Source organism: Pholis gunnellus (assembly GCF_910591455.1).
Source record: "Pholis gunnellus genome assembly, chromosome: 16".
Taxonomy (NCBI): Eukaryota; Metazoa; Chordata; class Actinopteri; order Perciformes; family Pholidae; genus Pholis; species Pholis gunnellus.
This window is the reverse complement of record NC_136543.1, coordinates 13,630,953-13,646,708: the sequence shown is the minus strand read 5'-3', so window position 1 is coordinate 13,646,708 and position 15,756 is coordinate 13,630,953. Positions and strand designations below refer to the sequence as shown.

The 15,756-nt window shown below is 42.1% G+C and overlaps 3 protein-coding genes across 4 annotated transcripts; all 3 read left to right on the top strand.

Annotated features, from left to right (window-relative positions):
- Positions 1-1,908: 1,908 nt before the first annotated feature.
- Positions 1,909-4,533, top strand: LOC306708698 (cytochrome c-like). 2 transcript variants are annotated; one of them, XM_079176615.1, is made up of 3 exons: positions 1,909-2,103; positions 2,494-2,680; positions 3,651-4,533. In XM_079176615.1, the coding sequence occupies exons 2-3, from the start codon at positions 2,512-2,514 to the stop codon at positions 3,794-3,796; spliced, it is 315 nt and encodes a 104-aa protein (XP_079032741.1). In that variant the 5' UTR covers positions 1,909-2,103; positions 2,494-2,511; the 3' UTR covers positions 3,797-4,533. The 2 variants fall into 2 exon arrangements, with proteins under 2 accessions (XP_079032741.1, XP_079032740.1); XM_079176614.1 differs by having other exon boundaries at positions 1,913-2,103; positions 2,449-2,680.
- A 1,569-nt stretch (positions 4,534-6,102) lies between these two features.
- Positions 6,103-12,944, top strand: LOC306708055 (uncharacterized protein). The gene is made up of 17 exons (XM_079175742.1): positions 6,103-6,219; positions 6,315-6,424; positions 6,598-6,717; positions 6,924-6,968; positions 7,108-7,134; positions 8,399-8,470; positions 8,578-8,640; positions 8,759-8,785; positions 8,880-8,924; positions 9,248-9,283; positions 9,356-9,436; positions 9,611-9,707; positions 10,018-10,157; positions 10,282-10,401; positions 10,483-10,612; positions 11,144-11,246; positions 12,088-12,944. The coding sequence occupies exons 1-17, from the start codon at positions 6,123-6,125 to the stop codon at positions 12,155-12,157; spliced, it is 1,383 nt and encodes a 460-aa protein (XP_079031868.1). The 5' UTR covers positions 6,103-6,122; the 3' UTR covers positions 12,158-12,944.
- Positions 12,945-13,129: 185 nt separating this feature from the next.
- LOC306707863 (peptidyl-prolyl cis-trans isomerase FKBP14-like) lies at positions 13,130-15,586 on the top strand. The gene is made up of 4 exons (XM_079175504.1): positions 13,130-13,371; positions 14,153-14,304; positions 14,874-15,001; positions 15,419-15,586. The coding sequence occupies exons 1-4, from the start codon at positions 13,178-13,180 to the stop codon at positions 15,575-15,577; spliced, it is 633 nt and encodes a 210-aa protein (XP_079031630.1). The 5' UTR covers positions 13,130-13,177; the 3' UTR covers positions 15,578-15,586.
- Positions 15,587-15,756: the final 170 nt, after the last annotated feature.

The following is a 15,756-nucleotide window of genomic DNA, read 5'->3' as shown; positions in this document are numbered from 1 at the left end:
GAAGACAAAACATTAAAATGTGCAAGAATAAATAATGAAGTTCAAATATTTAAATGTATGCGTACCTTTTAATAAAGTGATATTATTGCGAAAGTGGTTTGGGTTTTATTTTTTGCTTTTTAATTGAGTTTTGAACTTTTTGAAAATAAAATGTTTTGTCTCCTATTGGTGGACGGAGTTTGTATGAGGCTTCTGGTCCTTAAAGTACCAAAAGAACCAGAGAGGACACTCCTTATCTTTATCAACTCCTGCTGTAGAAAAATAATATATAATTAATAATCATTTGTGAAAAGCACTTAGATGAGTGGGGTGAATCAGGATCTAACAAAATGAACATATTCTATTCATTTCTGTTAAAGATGAAAAAATAAAATGATTTACATTTTTAGAACGATACTTTCTTAAGCTGCAGATGAAGACACAATTCTGCCAATTCACAACCACAGATCTAACTGCTAGGAGAAGCCATAAAGTGCAAGTGGTATACTCAAACTATAAAGATAATGTAACACATTCTCACTACCAAGAGAGGGAGACAAACACCAACTCAAAGTCTCCACATTGAACACCATAGAGGGTACAAATCACAGGCTCTTCAAAGGACCAAAGGGAAGCATAAAATATATACAGTTTGATGGATTTCAAAATTTTGTTCTCTATCTTTGTAGAGGTAAACAAGAGAGGTTATAAAGGTGCCAGTGCCCAGGGAACGCCTCTTCCACTGTCCGGTCGACTGACCTCAATAGCGACACTGATATGTGTTATAAGAACAAAGGCCGCTCACCAAGTGCCTAAATATCACAACATTACACATTTTCCATCCTTGCTCTTACTTCAATAAAATAACTGAATCTTATCTGCTCCGCTCCTCCGTCACAGATGAGCAAAGCACTTAAAAACATTAATGATGACTGCATTTCATTTAGGTGTGTCCGTTCCTGGGTGTTATGCTGGCTTACTAATAACGCTCACTAAGACACACCTAAATGGAACAGAGGTTGCCTATAGACCTTTTCAAACTTAACAATATAAACATTATATATGGGCCGCTTTGCTTTTTTTGCCTGCCATGTTTGTTAATTAATCCAGTAGAACACAGGAATTAAACCTGGACCAAAGCTTTTGCCCTGGCAACCACATTCATGCTTGAATGGCAATAAAAAAGAGCCACAGTGCCTTTTTTTACAGCAGTCATTTTGACTTGATAGGAAAAGCACAGCTGTTGCTAATAACATTAACGATGTTCTGTTGTAAGTGTCCAAGTAACGTCGCGACACTGTGACAATCAATTCAGCCATCGTTAATTTGATTATTGACACCTGTGCTTTCACCACTTGTGACATGTTAAAAATGCTGCTGTGAAAAAAAAGCCCTACTGCACATAGTGATGGAGGAGCATGTTCAGAGCTCTTATGTCCTAATTACCAGTGTGGGTCATTAATAAATCAGTTTACAACTGTATCCAAGACACAATTGGATTTTGTTTATACTGCTTAAAAGTCATAATCGTGCTAATATTTGTAATCTGACAATTTTAGGATAAGTCATGTAGGTGTATACCTTTAGGAGGCGGTTGAGGTTTACATAGTGTGGCAGAGGCAGTTAGAGTTCAGTGACACAAGAGAAACTTGTTCTGCTGCTTCAAACGACATCATTTCACTCATTCATAATCCAAATAATTCACTCACAAAGTGAAAGTGACCCATTCTAACTTGGGTTGGTATCAGTGAACCATCTAATTTCATGTGCTACGTCAGTAGATATATTCACATACATTGTAAACATACCTCACCTGCCTTTAGGAGCCAGTGTGGGTGTGACCCGCATTCTGTAGCTGCGTCGTCTTCACCGCGTTGCGCAATGTGTTTTATCACATAGTGTTCAACCCGACCCAACCGCTCCCTTTTCCTAAATAAAGAAGATTTTGCTTTGAGACTCAAATCCAGTCGTGTCCCTGAAACCCGCACGCTTTTACAGCGGGAAGCTTAATTCACGCTAGCACACAACAACAACAACAACAACAACAACAACAACAACTTTGAAGACTTTGAAACGTGGAGGAGAGTTTTACCTGGAGATACTTGAACGACACAAACCCGTCAGGTAACCCACGATAAGGTGTATCTTTTGGTCATAATCGTGTTGTTGTGTTTTCAGTGGCTTCCTGCGGTGGAAAAACACCACGTTAGTAAACAAACAGTTGTTCAGTTTCAGCTTTAGCGTCACGTAACAAACCGTTTTTTATAGATCTGTTTTTAAACCTCTCCAGTTCTTTTTGTAGTCTACATAATAACCCGTGTTTCATGACTTCTTCAATCCGGAAGGGTGGGGTTACTTAACTACTCATGTGTCCTGTGTTATATCACTTCTGAAATACTTTCAGACCCTTTGCTTATTTTTTACTCTCACGTTCTGTTTCGTTTTGTATTTTTCCACTCACTCCTGCAGATTAATAGGCAGTGACTGACTGTAGCACCCTTTCACTGCCATCAGTTCCTCACAGCTGCTGTCATGGGGGACATCGATAAAGGCAAGAAGGTGTTTGTCAAGAAATGTGCTCAGTGTCACACAGTGACGGACGGGGGACGTCACAAGACGGGACCCAATCTGTGGGGTCTGTTTGGAAGGAAGACAGGACAGGCACCTGGCTTCTCCTACACACAGGCCAACATCAATAAAGGTATGGATCCCTATGACAGATCGCTTGATTCATACAAATAGCTAACTGATCAAGACAGGCCATTTAGAAACACAGGAGTATGTGTGCAGCCCTATTCTCACTGTTGAAGTGTAAGAGTCGTGCACCACTAATAGGTGGCAAAACTGCTTTAGAGACATAAACAGTGCACACCTGATATTTGCGGAGGCCTTAGGCACACACACACACACACACACACACACACACACACACACACACACACACACACACACACCTTTTTGTTAATGTTAACCAGTTACATTGTTTCTGTTTTCCAGAAGGTTTTGCATTTGCAATGTGCAAAGGGCAACAATCAGACGTGTGCATTATTTTGTGCTGCAGGACACTGTTTCCTTGCAGAGTCTGTCTCAGAACAGACTACTTTTGTTATAGTAAATTAGCTAATTTGGACTAAACTCTTGCTTTTTTTTTCTTTGCTTTTTTCTGAAAAACCTGTCCACTTTTACCTGTTATAGAACACCATGGTAACATCTGTTGCATGGTCAACTTACTCTCAAAGGAGAGCACAGGAAAAAAGTTTGTGCCTGCAGAATGGAATACCTGAGATCATCACATTGCCCCAAAAATTCAGTCAACTGAGAATGCTGATTTGGTTTTACCACGGTATCCGTCTGTCCTTCCTGCCATGAATATAACAAATGTGCACCTCCATGTTTAGATGTGTGCAGTCATTGTGTCACAGTTGCTATAGTGCTGAGAAGCAGCTTGGTCCTTGTGTTTCCTCTACCTGTCGGACAGAGCACGCAGGTCTGAACATGCAGACTCTCTGCCTCTGAGCTCTGCTCTAACAGAAGGCAATGAAAACCTAAACACAGTCGTCAGTTAATGAGAATGCATATTGGTCATTTGCTTAAACAAATGAGTTCATGAAAACATATTGCAAGCCTTTACATGTGTTTAATATGTGTATGTGTCTGTGTGTGTGTTTTAGGTATCATATGGAATGAGGAAACTCTGAATGTCTATCTTCAAAGTCCTAAGAAGTACATCCCTGGTACCAAGATGATGTTCAATGGGATCAAAAAGAAAAGTGAAAGGCAGGATCTTATAGCCTATTTAAAGGACTCAACCTCCTAATATACTGCACAAAACACACTCAGTAGACAGAAACATTACACTGTACATTTAGGAAAGAAAACAGTGCGTTCTTTGTTTTAATTATGAGTTCACAATTTCCAATAGTTTTAAAAGTATATATGTATTAGGCTACCACTTTGCTGCAACACTGTTTCTGTGTGTAGGAGACTGTTTTTGATTATCGTGTGAGTCAGCCTTCTTGCAAGTTGTGGCTTTTCCAGATATTTCTCAGTCAAGGCTTCTTAAAGAGACAGCCATCCATTTTGCTTTGCTCAAAACAGAGTTGTTTACCTAATTATTTCACCACCGTTTTCACAGAAACTATTTTATTATGTTACACACTAGTTTAGTCTCATTCTGTGTAGTTTTCTTCTACAGTCTCAAAGTGTTTGTGTTAAATGGTGCTGGACTGTCTGTCTGTCTTATCTCCTCCTCCTTTCTTTAAGCCGGTCGGTGGAATCGCTTTTAACTTTATGAAGTTGCACTTTAAAATGAGTGTATTGTATTCCTACTTTTTCTAAATTAACGTGTGTCTATATGACTTGAGAACAATGAGGTCAAACAAATTTGTCATTTACTGGAAAAGCAGTGGTGTTTTTCTGGTTAAAGTAGCACACTTGGTCTAATAACGGCCTGTTAAATAGGCGCTTACATTTATATGATGGTCTTTAAACTGAGTTACTGTTTTATACTTTAAGTCAACGGATGTGGCAATAAAAATGTTCTTCTGCTTTCGCAAATTATTTCAGTGGGTCATTTCTTTCCACGTTTATTGTTTCATTCCACTTTAAAATGATGTATTTAGGTCATATTGTATTCATTTCATTTACTCAATGTGTTTAGTCAGTAATGCCACATAATTGTACATGCCTTTAGTATTTAATACAGTAAAGTAAGGGGACAGCATCAAGAACATGATGCTAAAAAACATTAGTACAGTTATAATGAAATCTAATTAAGTAGGCGTTTGAATGAACACATTTAACAAACCAGACAGTGAGATTTGTTAGGCATGGAGTGAAGTTTAAATACACCCTGTCATCTATATATATATATGTAATTGCACAACAGGTGTCTCTCCCCTTTGTTGTCAGACATAAACATGTCAAAATACGTCAATAATGGGGAGTGGAGTTATTTAAGAATATTGATTACCGATTTTTACTATTATTTATTCCATGAACTAAAACATCCAACAGAGGGCGCCATTGCCACGGCTGAAGAGACCATCAGCACTGAGGACATAAAACGTGCCAAGCGAGTGTTGCATGCCGACTTATACTGTATAGTGCCATCAGCCCTTCAGACAGCTGCACTGAAGTCGATCCAGAAGACACAACCGTTAATGAGCCTCTAATCCAGACCCGCCGGGACTTGAGCTGCCACCGCTGTGTTGGCTCCACTCAGTGGCCTCTGCTGGCCATTTAGCGAGGGGAGAAAAAAAAAGAAAAAAGGTCCTCTCTCCTCAATTGTGTTGTTATTGAACGGTGGAGGGAAAGAAGCGAGTCGATAAGTGGATCAGATTTATTAGCGGTGCAGATTGGCCACAGCACGCCAAATGGCAGTGGAGCCACAGCCCTCGGGACTGCACACCGCGCATTTCATTTAGCGCAGAGGAGCGCCAGACAGCGTGTCTACAAGTAACGGCACAATTTCAAGTGGAAGGTAAGGTGGATCTTGTGTATTAAAAGCCATGGATGTGGATAACATTGCTTTCATTTAACGCATCTGGACCATCAGGGCTTTAAGGCATTCTATCCAGATTATTAAGAAAAAAAATAGAAGGGAAAATGTTGAGCAATAATGACGATATGAATTAGCTAATTGAACCCGGTGCTGCATATTTCCATCAATGTAGCTCAACACACGATTATAGTCGGTTTTCTTCCTGCATCCACGAGGAAATATGAACATACTGTAAATGTTTGTGTGCATGAATCTGTGCCAGCCGTAGCATGTTACTATGACTTCTGTCATAAAGTGGCAGAAGTCATAATAAGCCTGAGTGACAGACACCCCACCCCACCCCCGGTCTAATTCTGGCACCAGGCAGTAGGGGTTTGGTGCACGGCTGGAATTACAGCGGTGGCTGCATCTGCTGCAGTGTGGAGCTGCAACAAGTTTATGAGGAGAGAGAGAGAGAGAGGTGTAAAGTTAAGGGGTTGTTCAAATAGTGACACCCTCCAGAGGAAGTAAGGAAAAGTGACAGCTGCCAGTAACTGCATTAAGCTCTGCAAAAATAGAGTGTGTGTGCGTGCGCGCGTGTCTGTGTGTGTGTGTGTTTGACAGCTTGTGTCCTGTGCTTTAGGGAGAGTAAACCGTCAGGATGGATCTGGTCAAACTTGCAGTGTCTTTCCACATTCTTCTGTGTGCTGCGTGGGCCCGTCACTCTTACATGGACAGCGTCCTCTCAGCCCGCTCAGGTAAGTTGTGTGAGTGAACTGTAAGACTCACAACAGAAGGAACACATGTTGCATGGGCCTTTTTAGCACTGTCAGTCATCATGTCTTTCCCTCAGCCCTCAGGTTTCTGGATGAGCCGTTGACATTTGACCCCTGCTGTCTCATGTCACCGCCTCCACCACCGCTCTTCCCTCCGCCACCTCAGCTGTGGAAGCGGGGCATCCCCGTAGGCATTCACATACACACTCTCTCACACACACACACACACACACACACACACACACACACACACACACACTGATTGCATAAATACACCTTATTTACACACATTAGTCCACTCACAGCAGGTCTCTGATTAAAACCCTATTCTCTTTGATTTTTCTGTATCTTTGATTGAAGGACGGTATTAGCTTGTTGGAGCCAAGTGATTTTGATGGAGAGGTACAGGAAAAACAAAAACCTGTGATACCTGGGTGTTCAGCTGGACTTCCAGGACCTCCAGGACCCCAGGGCCCAGAGGTAAAGCCCTTTTTCAAAATCCCACACGTTGCTTGAAACCTCTTCAGTCTGATTAAATCATAGGACATCCATCATAGGCAGTGTAATCAGCCATATTGTTAAATGGAAATGAAACAAAATGACCTTTATAGTATTGATTTTTCAACAAATGTACCATGCTCTTTCAGAATATGTGAGCTGGATATAAATTTGGTGTCATTTTTCAGGGTCAGGGTGGATTACCCGGCATACGAGGACCAAAAGGGGAGAAGGTGTGTGTTTTTGTCTTTATAGGTCTTGAAATATGTCTCCAATGTTTTTCGCTATAGAAATATTTGTGCGTGTGTCCTTGTGTCTCTCTCTGCTCTAATGACTGCTACATCTCCTCTCCCCTCATCTGTCCTCCTCCAGGGAGAAATTGGACGTCCGGGGTCAAAGGTGAGCCGCTCCTCCCCTCCTGCATGTCTCATTCTCTCGCTCATCTCTCTCTGGTCCATCTCGCATGCCCTTGGAATAATGGGATCTGGATCTCTCTCTCCCTTGTCCCCTCCATGCATCCTCAATCTCTGTGATGTGATTTGTCTATTGATGTGCTCAGAATATCCTCTGCAGCTGCTAAATGGGTCACGCTGCATTAGTCTCAGTAGCCGCTGGAACCGCACAGCAAAGCTTGATCACATCCCTGGATGTCTCCAGTCCTCCTCCGGCTCCTCACCTCTCTGTCATCCCCCTCTTCTTTCCTTTGCCTCTGCTTCTTGCTTCTCTCTCTTCTCCTTTCTTTGGCCTGGCTCCATTAGCCCTCGTACTGGACTCCAGTCCTGCTGATCCAGGCTCTCCAGCACTCCACTTCTGCACTTTAATCTCCCTAAGTGCTTTTGCTCTCCGTGATAAATCACTCCACACAGCGGCAGGTCCGCGGTGTCTCTACATGCTGCTGTTTTTAATGGCGCGCAGCTAAATGAGAGCATGCTGCTAGCATTGCAGCAGCGCTGGGATACTCGTCCAGGTGTCACCGAGATGTGAGGCTGTGCTGTAAAACATTTGGCTCTCCTGCTTGCAGGCAACTGGCGAAAGAGCAAGATAATCTCAGTGGCATTGTTAAAGCTTTGCATGCAAGTCATAGGCAGTTTGACATACTTATTTGTTTTTCGGAAGCTTATTTAACCTGGTTAGTCTTTATAAAAGTCAGTAGCTCTTTGTAATGGAAAACAGGTCCATGAAACATGCAATTTAACAAACAGTAAAAGCTGCAGATCAGCAGAATATCTAGCAGAAAAGCAGAAATAAATCCAAATTTAAAGGAATAGTGTAGATATTGTATTTGTTTTCTTCCAAAGAGCTAGATGTCAAGAAAGATAGTTAGAAGGTAACCAACTGAGACTAAACCCGACCAGGAAATAGTTTGGCATGTAAACCCCACCGCAAAACTACAACTTGTAATTTTTACACATTTTTATAAATTTGATAAAGACTTGACAAGATATAACCAGCTACTGGCTGTAGCGGTCTATATTCAATATAGACACACGAGGCTCAATTAACTCTGTTGAAGTAATGATTTAAGTAATGTTCTGAATACTTCTAATACTTTTACTGAAGAGAACAAGAAACAAAATCCTTCATGCAATCTAAAGCAAGAGACTCCCTCTGATCCTGTCAGCTGTGTCAAGTGCTGGTATTGATTGTGTTTGTGTTCCTGCAGGGTCGTACGGGGGCTCCAGGCCTCCCAGGGAAACCAGGACTGTCAGGATGGCCTGGTCCAGAGGGACCTGAGGTAAGTCTCATGGAATCACTCCAGGTACCGTCTTGAGGTTTTACACAAATATTTAAGGCATATCACAAATACAATATGAACCGTCATGTATGTGTATGTGTTTTTAGGGTGATAAGGGGGATCCAGGTCTCATGGGATTACCAGGACTGAGGGGACCACCAGGGACAAAGGTTAGTCACATCTTTACAACATAATAAACACAATTATGTGTATGTTTGGAAAGAAAAGAAAAACGATCATAGTCATTTATATTATTATCTGCTGTTATATTCCTATGTATCTTTTCAGGGTTTGCCTGGTTACAAAGGGGAGAAGGTTAGTTCTGAATTATTCTCACGGTGCACCCGTTTGTCACTACAAAAATATGAACTCCGTTATTACATTTTTTATCTCTGTTCTTTTGCAAAAGGGGGTTTATGGTGACCCTGGAGCAGCAGGACCAAAAGGTGATAAGGTTGGTATATGTAATTTTCTTTTATTGCAAGTCCAACAAATATTGTGTTGTTTAATTATTTACAGCCCATTTATGCTTGGCTTTAACTATGAGCAATTCCCACCATGCTGTGTTATAATGGACTTGAAAAAAAGTGAAAAACTCTTCAACAGTTTGCTCAATTACTGGTTAGAATTGAAAGTAGTGACAGTTTCTTTCAACATTTCAAGCTCTCTTGAGCCCCCTATCTCAGAGGCAGAGTGAGATTAAACAATCAATGACTGCCATGCTCTGCTGAGATAATGACTTTCCTCACATCAAGCTCTCATTTCGTCTCTATTTAGGGTTCCATTGGTTTGCCTGGGATGCTTGGACAGAAGGTAAGAATGAATCAATAACGACCACGTTAAAGAATCTGATTTAAACTGATAATTCCTCAACTCCTTTCCCAGGGGGAGCAGGGACCAAAGGGAGAGCCAGGACTCACGGGGAAGAGAGGACCTACTGGACGGCCGGGGAAGAGAGGCAAGCAGGTGAGAAGAGACAAGGAAGAATGATGCACACCCTGACAGCATCACTTAACCCTGGTGTGGCGCCCTGACACTCTGTGGGCTAAGATGTTTGGCATCTTAGATCTTCTTTGCCTACACTACTGTATGCACACACACACACAGTGTAATATTGGGATGTTACCTGGTTTTGCACAGGGCACAAAGGGCCATAGTGGAGCCCCTGGAGTCATGGGCCCCCAAGGACCGTCAGGTCAAAACGGCCATCCAGGGCCACCCGGTCCACCTGCCTCAGGTACAATAACTCACAACACTCATGCACGATCAGCCTCAAATTACAGTGTATGAAAAAAATAAACAAAAGGACGTTGAAAGATTGTACCAGCCACACCAGGGGCCATAAGAGACACCCCACCCCTCAAAACAGTGTAATAACTAATTATCACCTCTCTTAAATTTGGGGGCCAGGGCCGCCCACTAATCATCAGCTCAGGAACACCTGAGAGAGAGAAGAATGAAGGGGGGTAGCGCACGTAGAATATCACAGTGTAGTGTAGTCATATGTGTGTTAAACCCTTATCTCATGCTTTTTTATTTTTTTGCAGGTCTCTATCTAGTCGGGGAAAAGGGAGAGACGGGTCCTCCAGGTCCACCGGGTCGCTGTGACTGCGATTCTACTGTTGGAGCAAATAACGCTCCTTTTGGAAGTTACACTCAGCGAGGGGGCCTCAATAAAGTCCCTGCAGTAAGACGCCACTGACATAAAACAGCTTCCTTACAATATTTCCATCCAAACTGAATCCATGTTGTTCACACTGAATCAATAGTTACTCATCAGCTTTCGCTTTCTCCTGTGTGTATCTGTGCAGATATTTGTGGTAAACAGTGAGGAGGAGATGAACCATCTACGTCTAGACAACGCAATAGCATTCAGGAAGGATCAGAGGGTGCTCTACTTCAAAGATAAAGATGGATGGAGGCCCATACAGGTAATGACTCCGCCTAATAAAGCCTCGTTTTAGCCTCAATGCCTTGACACTAAAGCCAAGATTTCTTTACAACTTGTCCAGCCCTTCCAGCCGTTCCAGTCCACAGAGAAAGTCCCGGACAGAGCTGGTGTGTGTGGAGACGGAAAGGTGCAGAGCCAGCACGGAGAGGAGTGCGATGATGGAAACCAGATTGTCACCGATGCTTGTCTCAGTGAGTTACATGCATCTCTGGCTGAGTTGAACACATGCACACATAATGTAAAGGGTACAGAATGATTTACAGACAGTGATTCTAACACATCTTTACGTAGGATATTGTAACACGTTGTCACAAGAATTAAGATTTAAAAGTTAAAAAAAACATTCCTCAAATAGGTTAAGGTCAGGCTTTTTGCTGCACAAACGCCACCGTGCTGTTACCAACCCAGCGGCTCATGAGATGCCCCGCAGAGCTGCCGTGCACCACAGAGTCTGAACCCACAGGATAAAAGCAGTAGGCACTGTGAAACCTTTCCTTGCTCTTTCATTAATCTCGCCCACTCTTTTCCTGCTGTCCTCTCACTTCCTTCTTCTCCTCTGTTCAATTAAATTAGCAGCAAAATGCTGTATTGGCATCACTGAAACACACGGGAGTGCCAAAGCAATCAGTAACGTCTTCTGTCTCCCTTCCCTCCCTTCCCTCCCTTGCTCTCTCCCAACTGCCACCACTTTGCTCTAATCTCCTTTCCTGTCGCCACTTCAGACTGTAAGTGGGCCTACTGTGGAGACGGCTACCGGCATGACGGCATTGAGGAGTGTGATGGAAAGGACTTTGGTTATCAGACCTGCAAGTCCTATCTCCCTGGGTATGTGAAGCGTTCAGTGTGTCCATTTCTTATTCCATTTATTTGGGGACACATTGCTACTATGGATCTTTGAATCTATGCCAAGACAGCACAATGCAGTTCCTTTTTAATCAGCAGCACATTTATACTGCACCCATCCAAGCATTGTAAAGGTCATTTGAATGAACTGTTGTACTTTTACGGCGGTGTCACTGAAGGCATCCAGAGATGATGGTGCATTATCTTGGCACCACTTGCTGCACATTGCTTTAGTTAATGACACAGCTCTGCATGCTTTATACTTGAAGGATTAGATCAATATGTTGGGGGAAAGTAGATACCGGCTTTCTAGCTGAGAGTTCAGAAGATTGATACCACTGTTAGCTTAGCTTGAAATAAAGATGTGAAGCTTTTGAAGGGAAAACAGCTACAGTAGCCTGGTACTGTCCAAAGGTTTACAACAGCACCTCTAAAGCTCACTTAACATGTTATATCTTCTTTATTTAATCCATACAAAAAAATATATTTATATATATATATATCCTGTGACTTCTTGGAATTCAGTGCTCCCTGCCAAGAAGATATTTGTGACTGCAACTCCCTGTATAACCACAACTGATCATTTTAAAATGTCTTGTGTTCAAATTAAACAAACAACATATAGCATGTTAATTAGTTAGCTTTAGAGGTGTGGGTAGGCAGGTTTTTTTAACCTTTGGGAAAGAGCCAGGCTAGCTATTTCCTCCTGTTTCAAGTCTTTAAGCTAAATGTTGAACTATTCCTTTAATAGATACAATTGTGGAAGTTTGGAGTGGATGCAATCATTTACCTGTTTAAAATCATTTTCCGTGTCTTTCTGCAGGTCCTTTGGGCAGCTCAGATGCACCGACTCTTGCATCATCGATTCCACTGGTTGCAAGTATTTCACCTGAACTGGAAAGTGGAAAAAAAAAGGTCAGATTGCAATTTCAGATTCTGATCACAGGGATTATACTTCAGAATTGTATTGAAGTCTCACCCCTTTAAAATATAACTGAAGGACTGAGGGAGCGCTCTTGTGCCCGCTCTGAGCCATGAAAGGTTATGAGAATCGGCTTTGAATCGACTGTCTCCCTCCCGGAGGTTCAATTCTTTTACTGGCCTCAGGGAGCAAGCAGCTCCCTGTTACTGTCACTCCATCGGCTGCAGTACTGTTATGGACACTGGTGATACTTTAATCATTTAATGATTGTATCATATGAAATAGTTACAATGTGTATGACTTACTGACTGTTAATGCAGAACAATTATGTATTCTGTACTTCTTTTGTAATGAGAGAGAGAAAAAATAGCCCATTCCAAAAGAGGCAAATATATTATTGATAATTTATATATACTGTAGTATGCAAATCATGTGTTTATTCCTGTGCATTGTATTAGGAAACATGTATTTATGAAGTGCAATGCTGTGATATTGCATGTAAACGTGTACTCGTGCACAGCGGACTGCTTTAACCAGTGCTGTAGAAGTAAGGCCTTTTGGAAGTGAATGTTCAAATACCCGACAGGAGGAAAAACGAATGTCATAATGCAAAAACAAAAATACCTCTGATTGTCGCAGCAGCATGAAGAAAACTGCTCAGTTACACCAGAATGACTCCACAGTGGATTCAGTAGTGTGATTAGTGTATAATCTGCCTGCATGACTGTAAAGTTCATAAATCACTGAACACTAATAAAGATTGGGCCTTTAAAGCGGATATTCCAGTGGTGAGATATCGACTGTGGGCGTGTTTTTTTTTGGAGGAAAAATGAACCAACCAGAAAAAAAAAAGACTTCCTGCAACAAACTGCATGATGAAACGTCACTGCCACGTAGAGGACCGACTGCACGCGCGTCGCCGCTTGTTCTTAAAACTATTGTAGCGAGCTGCTTTTCCTGCCGCTTCTCCCGGAGGTTCGAGTGTGGCGACATGCTGCTGACCGTGCTGAGCTGGCTCTGCTCCTCCCTGCTGGTGTCCGTCAGCGGGGGGAAGCTGCCCGAAGCGGAGGTGCAGATAGAAGTCCTGCACAGACCTTTTCTCTGTCATCGAAAATCCAAGTACGGAGACATCCTGCTGGTGCATCATAATGGGTACTTTGAGAATGGGACCATGTTTCACTCCAGGTATGTTTCATGACTGACACGACGGTCCTACCGTCTTTATAATGATCTTAATGTGAGATTTAAGTAAGACGGAGTTTATTAGAAGTTTTCTTAAATTAAGTGACACCTGGTGGTTCGTTGCCATCCTGTTTTACCTCGTTTAGATGAAACCAATTTACTTTTTAATTTTATTTTGATGAAGTAAATTATGCATAGAAATGAACTGTAAAAACTTTAAATGTTAGTTTTCTTTTTCGCCGGGTCAGCCACGTTACTCCATTCCAAGTGCACGCGTGTTAAATCTCCTTGGTGACGCCTCCTTTATTGGGGTCACGTGATAAAACACTTTAAAGGGTCAGTTCAGCCAAGAATAAGAGGAATACAAATGTGTTCCCTTCCATGGTGATTTAGTTTGGTGTGCTAAAGTGTTGAGGTATTCATCTCTGAAACCAACAGTACATCAGCAGCAAAGCACAGCTTTTCAAACATGATATTAAGTTATTCTCACAGCACCACAAACTACAAACGGGCAGCATATCTCTGCAGGGATAATGGGATATTTTAGTGAGAAAATGTGTTTTGTGATTTGGGTGAATTGACCCTTTTTAATATCTGAGATTTAAAATCAGTAATGTGAGAAAAGTTTTCAGCAAGAATTCCAGAGTTAGCCCGGTAACAAAGGGGTGTTGACTCTACTTTCCTATATTGTTACCTGTTATTGTCTCTAAAGGGGGGTCTCACAGTGCCTCTCTTTGCAGACCTGTAACTCTCCACTCTCCACTCCATGTTTGTGTTTTACCAGTCGAGCTGAAGGTGACAAGCAGGCGGTGTGGTTCACGCTGGGCATCAGAGAAGTGATCAAAGGCTGGGATAAAGGCCTGCAGGACATGTGCTCTGGAGAGAAGAGGAAACTCGTCGTACCTCCAGCCCTGGCCTATGGGAAGGAAGGGAGAGGTACTGTGGCTTAGTGCATGTGCATGCAAACGTCACTGCACGCTGCTGTACGGATACGCAGCACTGTCTTCGTAAAAGTGCTTGAGGTGTTTAGAATAAATGAAATATTATCCCGTGTATTATGCATGTATGTATATTATACTTGTATGTCTGTGTTTTGAATGGCTCTCTAGGACTCCCACAGTTTCATTCGGAAATATTAGTCCACTTTTTCTCAACATGGAGCATGTGAACAATGCTCTGCTTTGTCCTGGTAAGCACACACCACCCTAACAAGAACATCCATCTATTCTGTGCCTAACTAACTTTTAACACGACGACAACACAAATGTCATGATTAACGCAACCTACGTTTGCTTCTCATTAACATTTCCAAGATGTTTTCTAACTTATTTACTCACAATTCAACTCTGAATGTGTTGCTGCATTCACTCACACGGGGCATCATCTCTGCAGTGCTAACCAAACCAAAATGACTTTCTTTATGCTGAAGAACTCTCACAGAAACCTCAGGTGATAGCCAGTCTCAGTCTTTGCTGACCTCTTGCCCTGTGGTGTTGTCTGGTCAGGTAAGATCCCACCTGAGAGCACACTGACCTTCGTCATCGAGGTGCTGGAGATCAGAAATGGACCGAGGTCACATGAGTCCTTCCAGGAGATGGACCTCAACGATGACTGGAGGCTCTCCAAGCAGGAGGTATACACAAGTGTTCCGAAAACACATGAAGTAGATGAATTAGCCATCGCCAACCCTACAGAGCTAAACGATGCTTATTCACAGCCCCAGGAGCAGTTCCCATCTCAGATTGTGTTATTTTAATCAATAAGAAATGAGATTTAGAAGCAACATCTTAAACTACGAGTACTGTGCAAGTATTTAATTGTATAGTCTTGGTGAATAGCAGGTATATTATTGAGAAATAGTACTGCCAATTTGATAAGTGAATATCTTGTTTTTTTTTCTGTTTGCAAAAAAAGAAAAATCTGATTTTAGACAGTATTGTTAATCCTTCATTGTACTGATGGCACTTAGATTTGATTTGTTTATCCGTGTCCTCACATTATACAAGAGATTTTTTTCTTCTCAACCTGTCTCTCACTCTGGATCTTCCAGGTGAAACTGTATCTGAGGAAAGAGTTTGAGCGTCACGGCTACGCTCCCAATGACACTCTGCATGAGAACATGATGGAAGACATCTTTGCCAAAGAGGATGAGAACAAAGACGGCTTCATATCCTCCAGAGAGTTTACTTACAAACACGATGAACTTTAAATCCTCATCCTGTCCCACGAACCACTCCCTCTGTCCGGTGTCTTCAAGTTTTCATTGATTTGTGGTGGAAATTTTATTGTCAACAAATGAGTTCATGTTTATAGAGGCAGTGTTTTGGTCTGGTGTGAAGCTTTGAGGCCAACCAGTCCGTCCCAGTGATGTTTTACTTCTTTGCATTT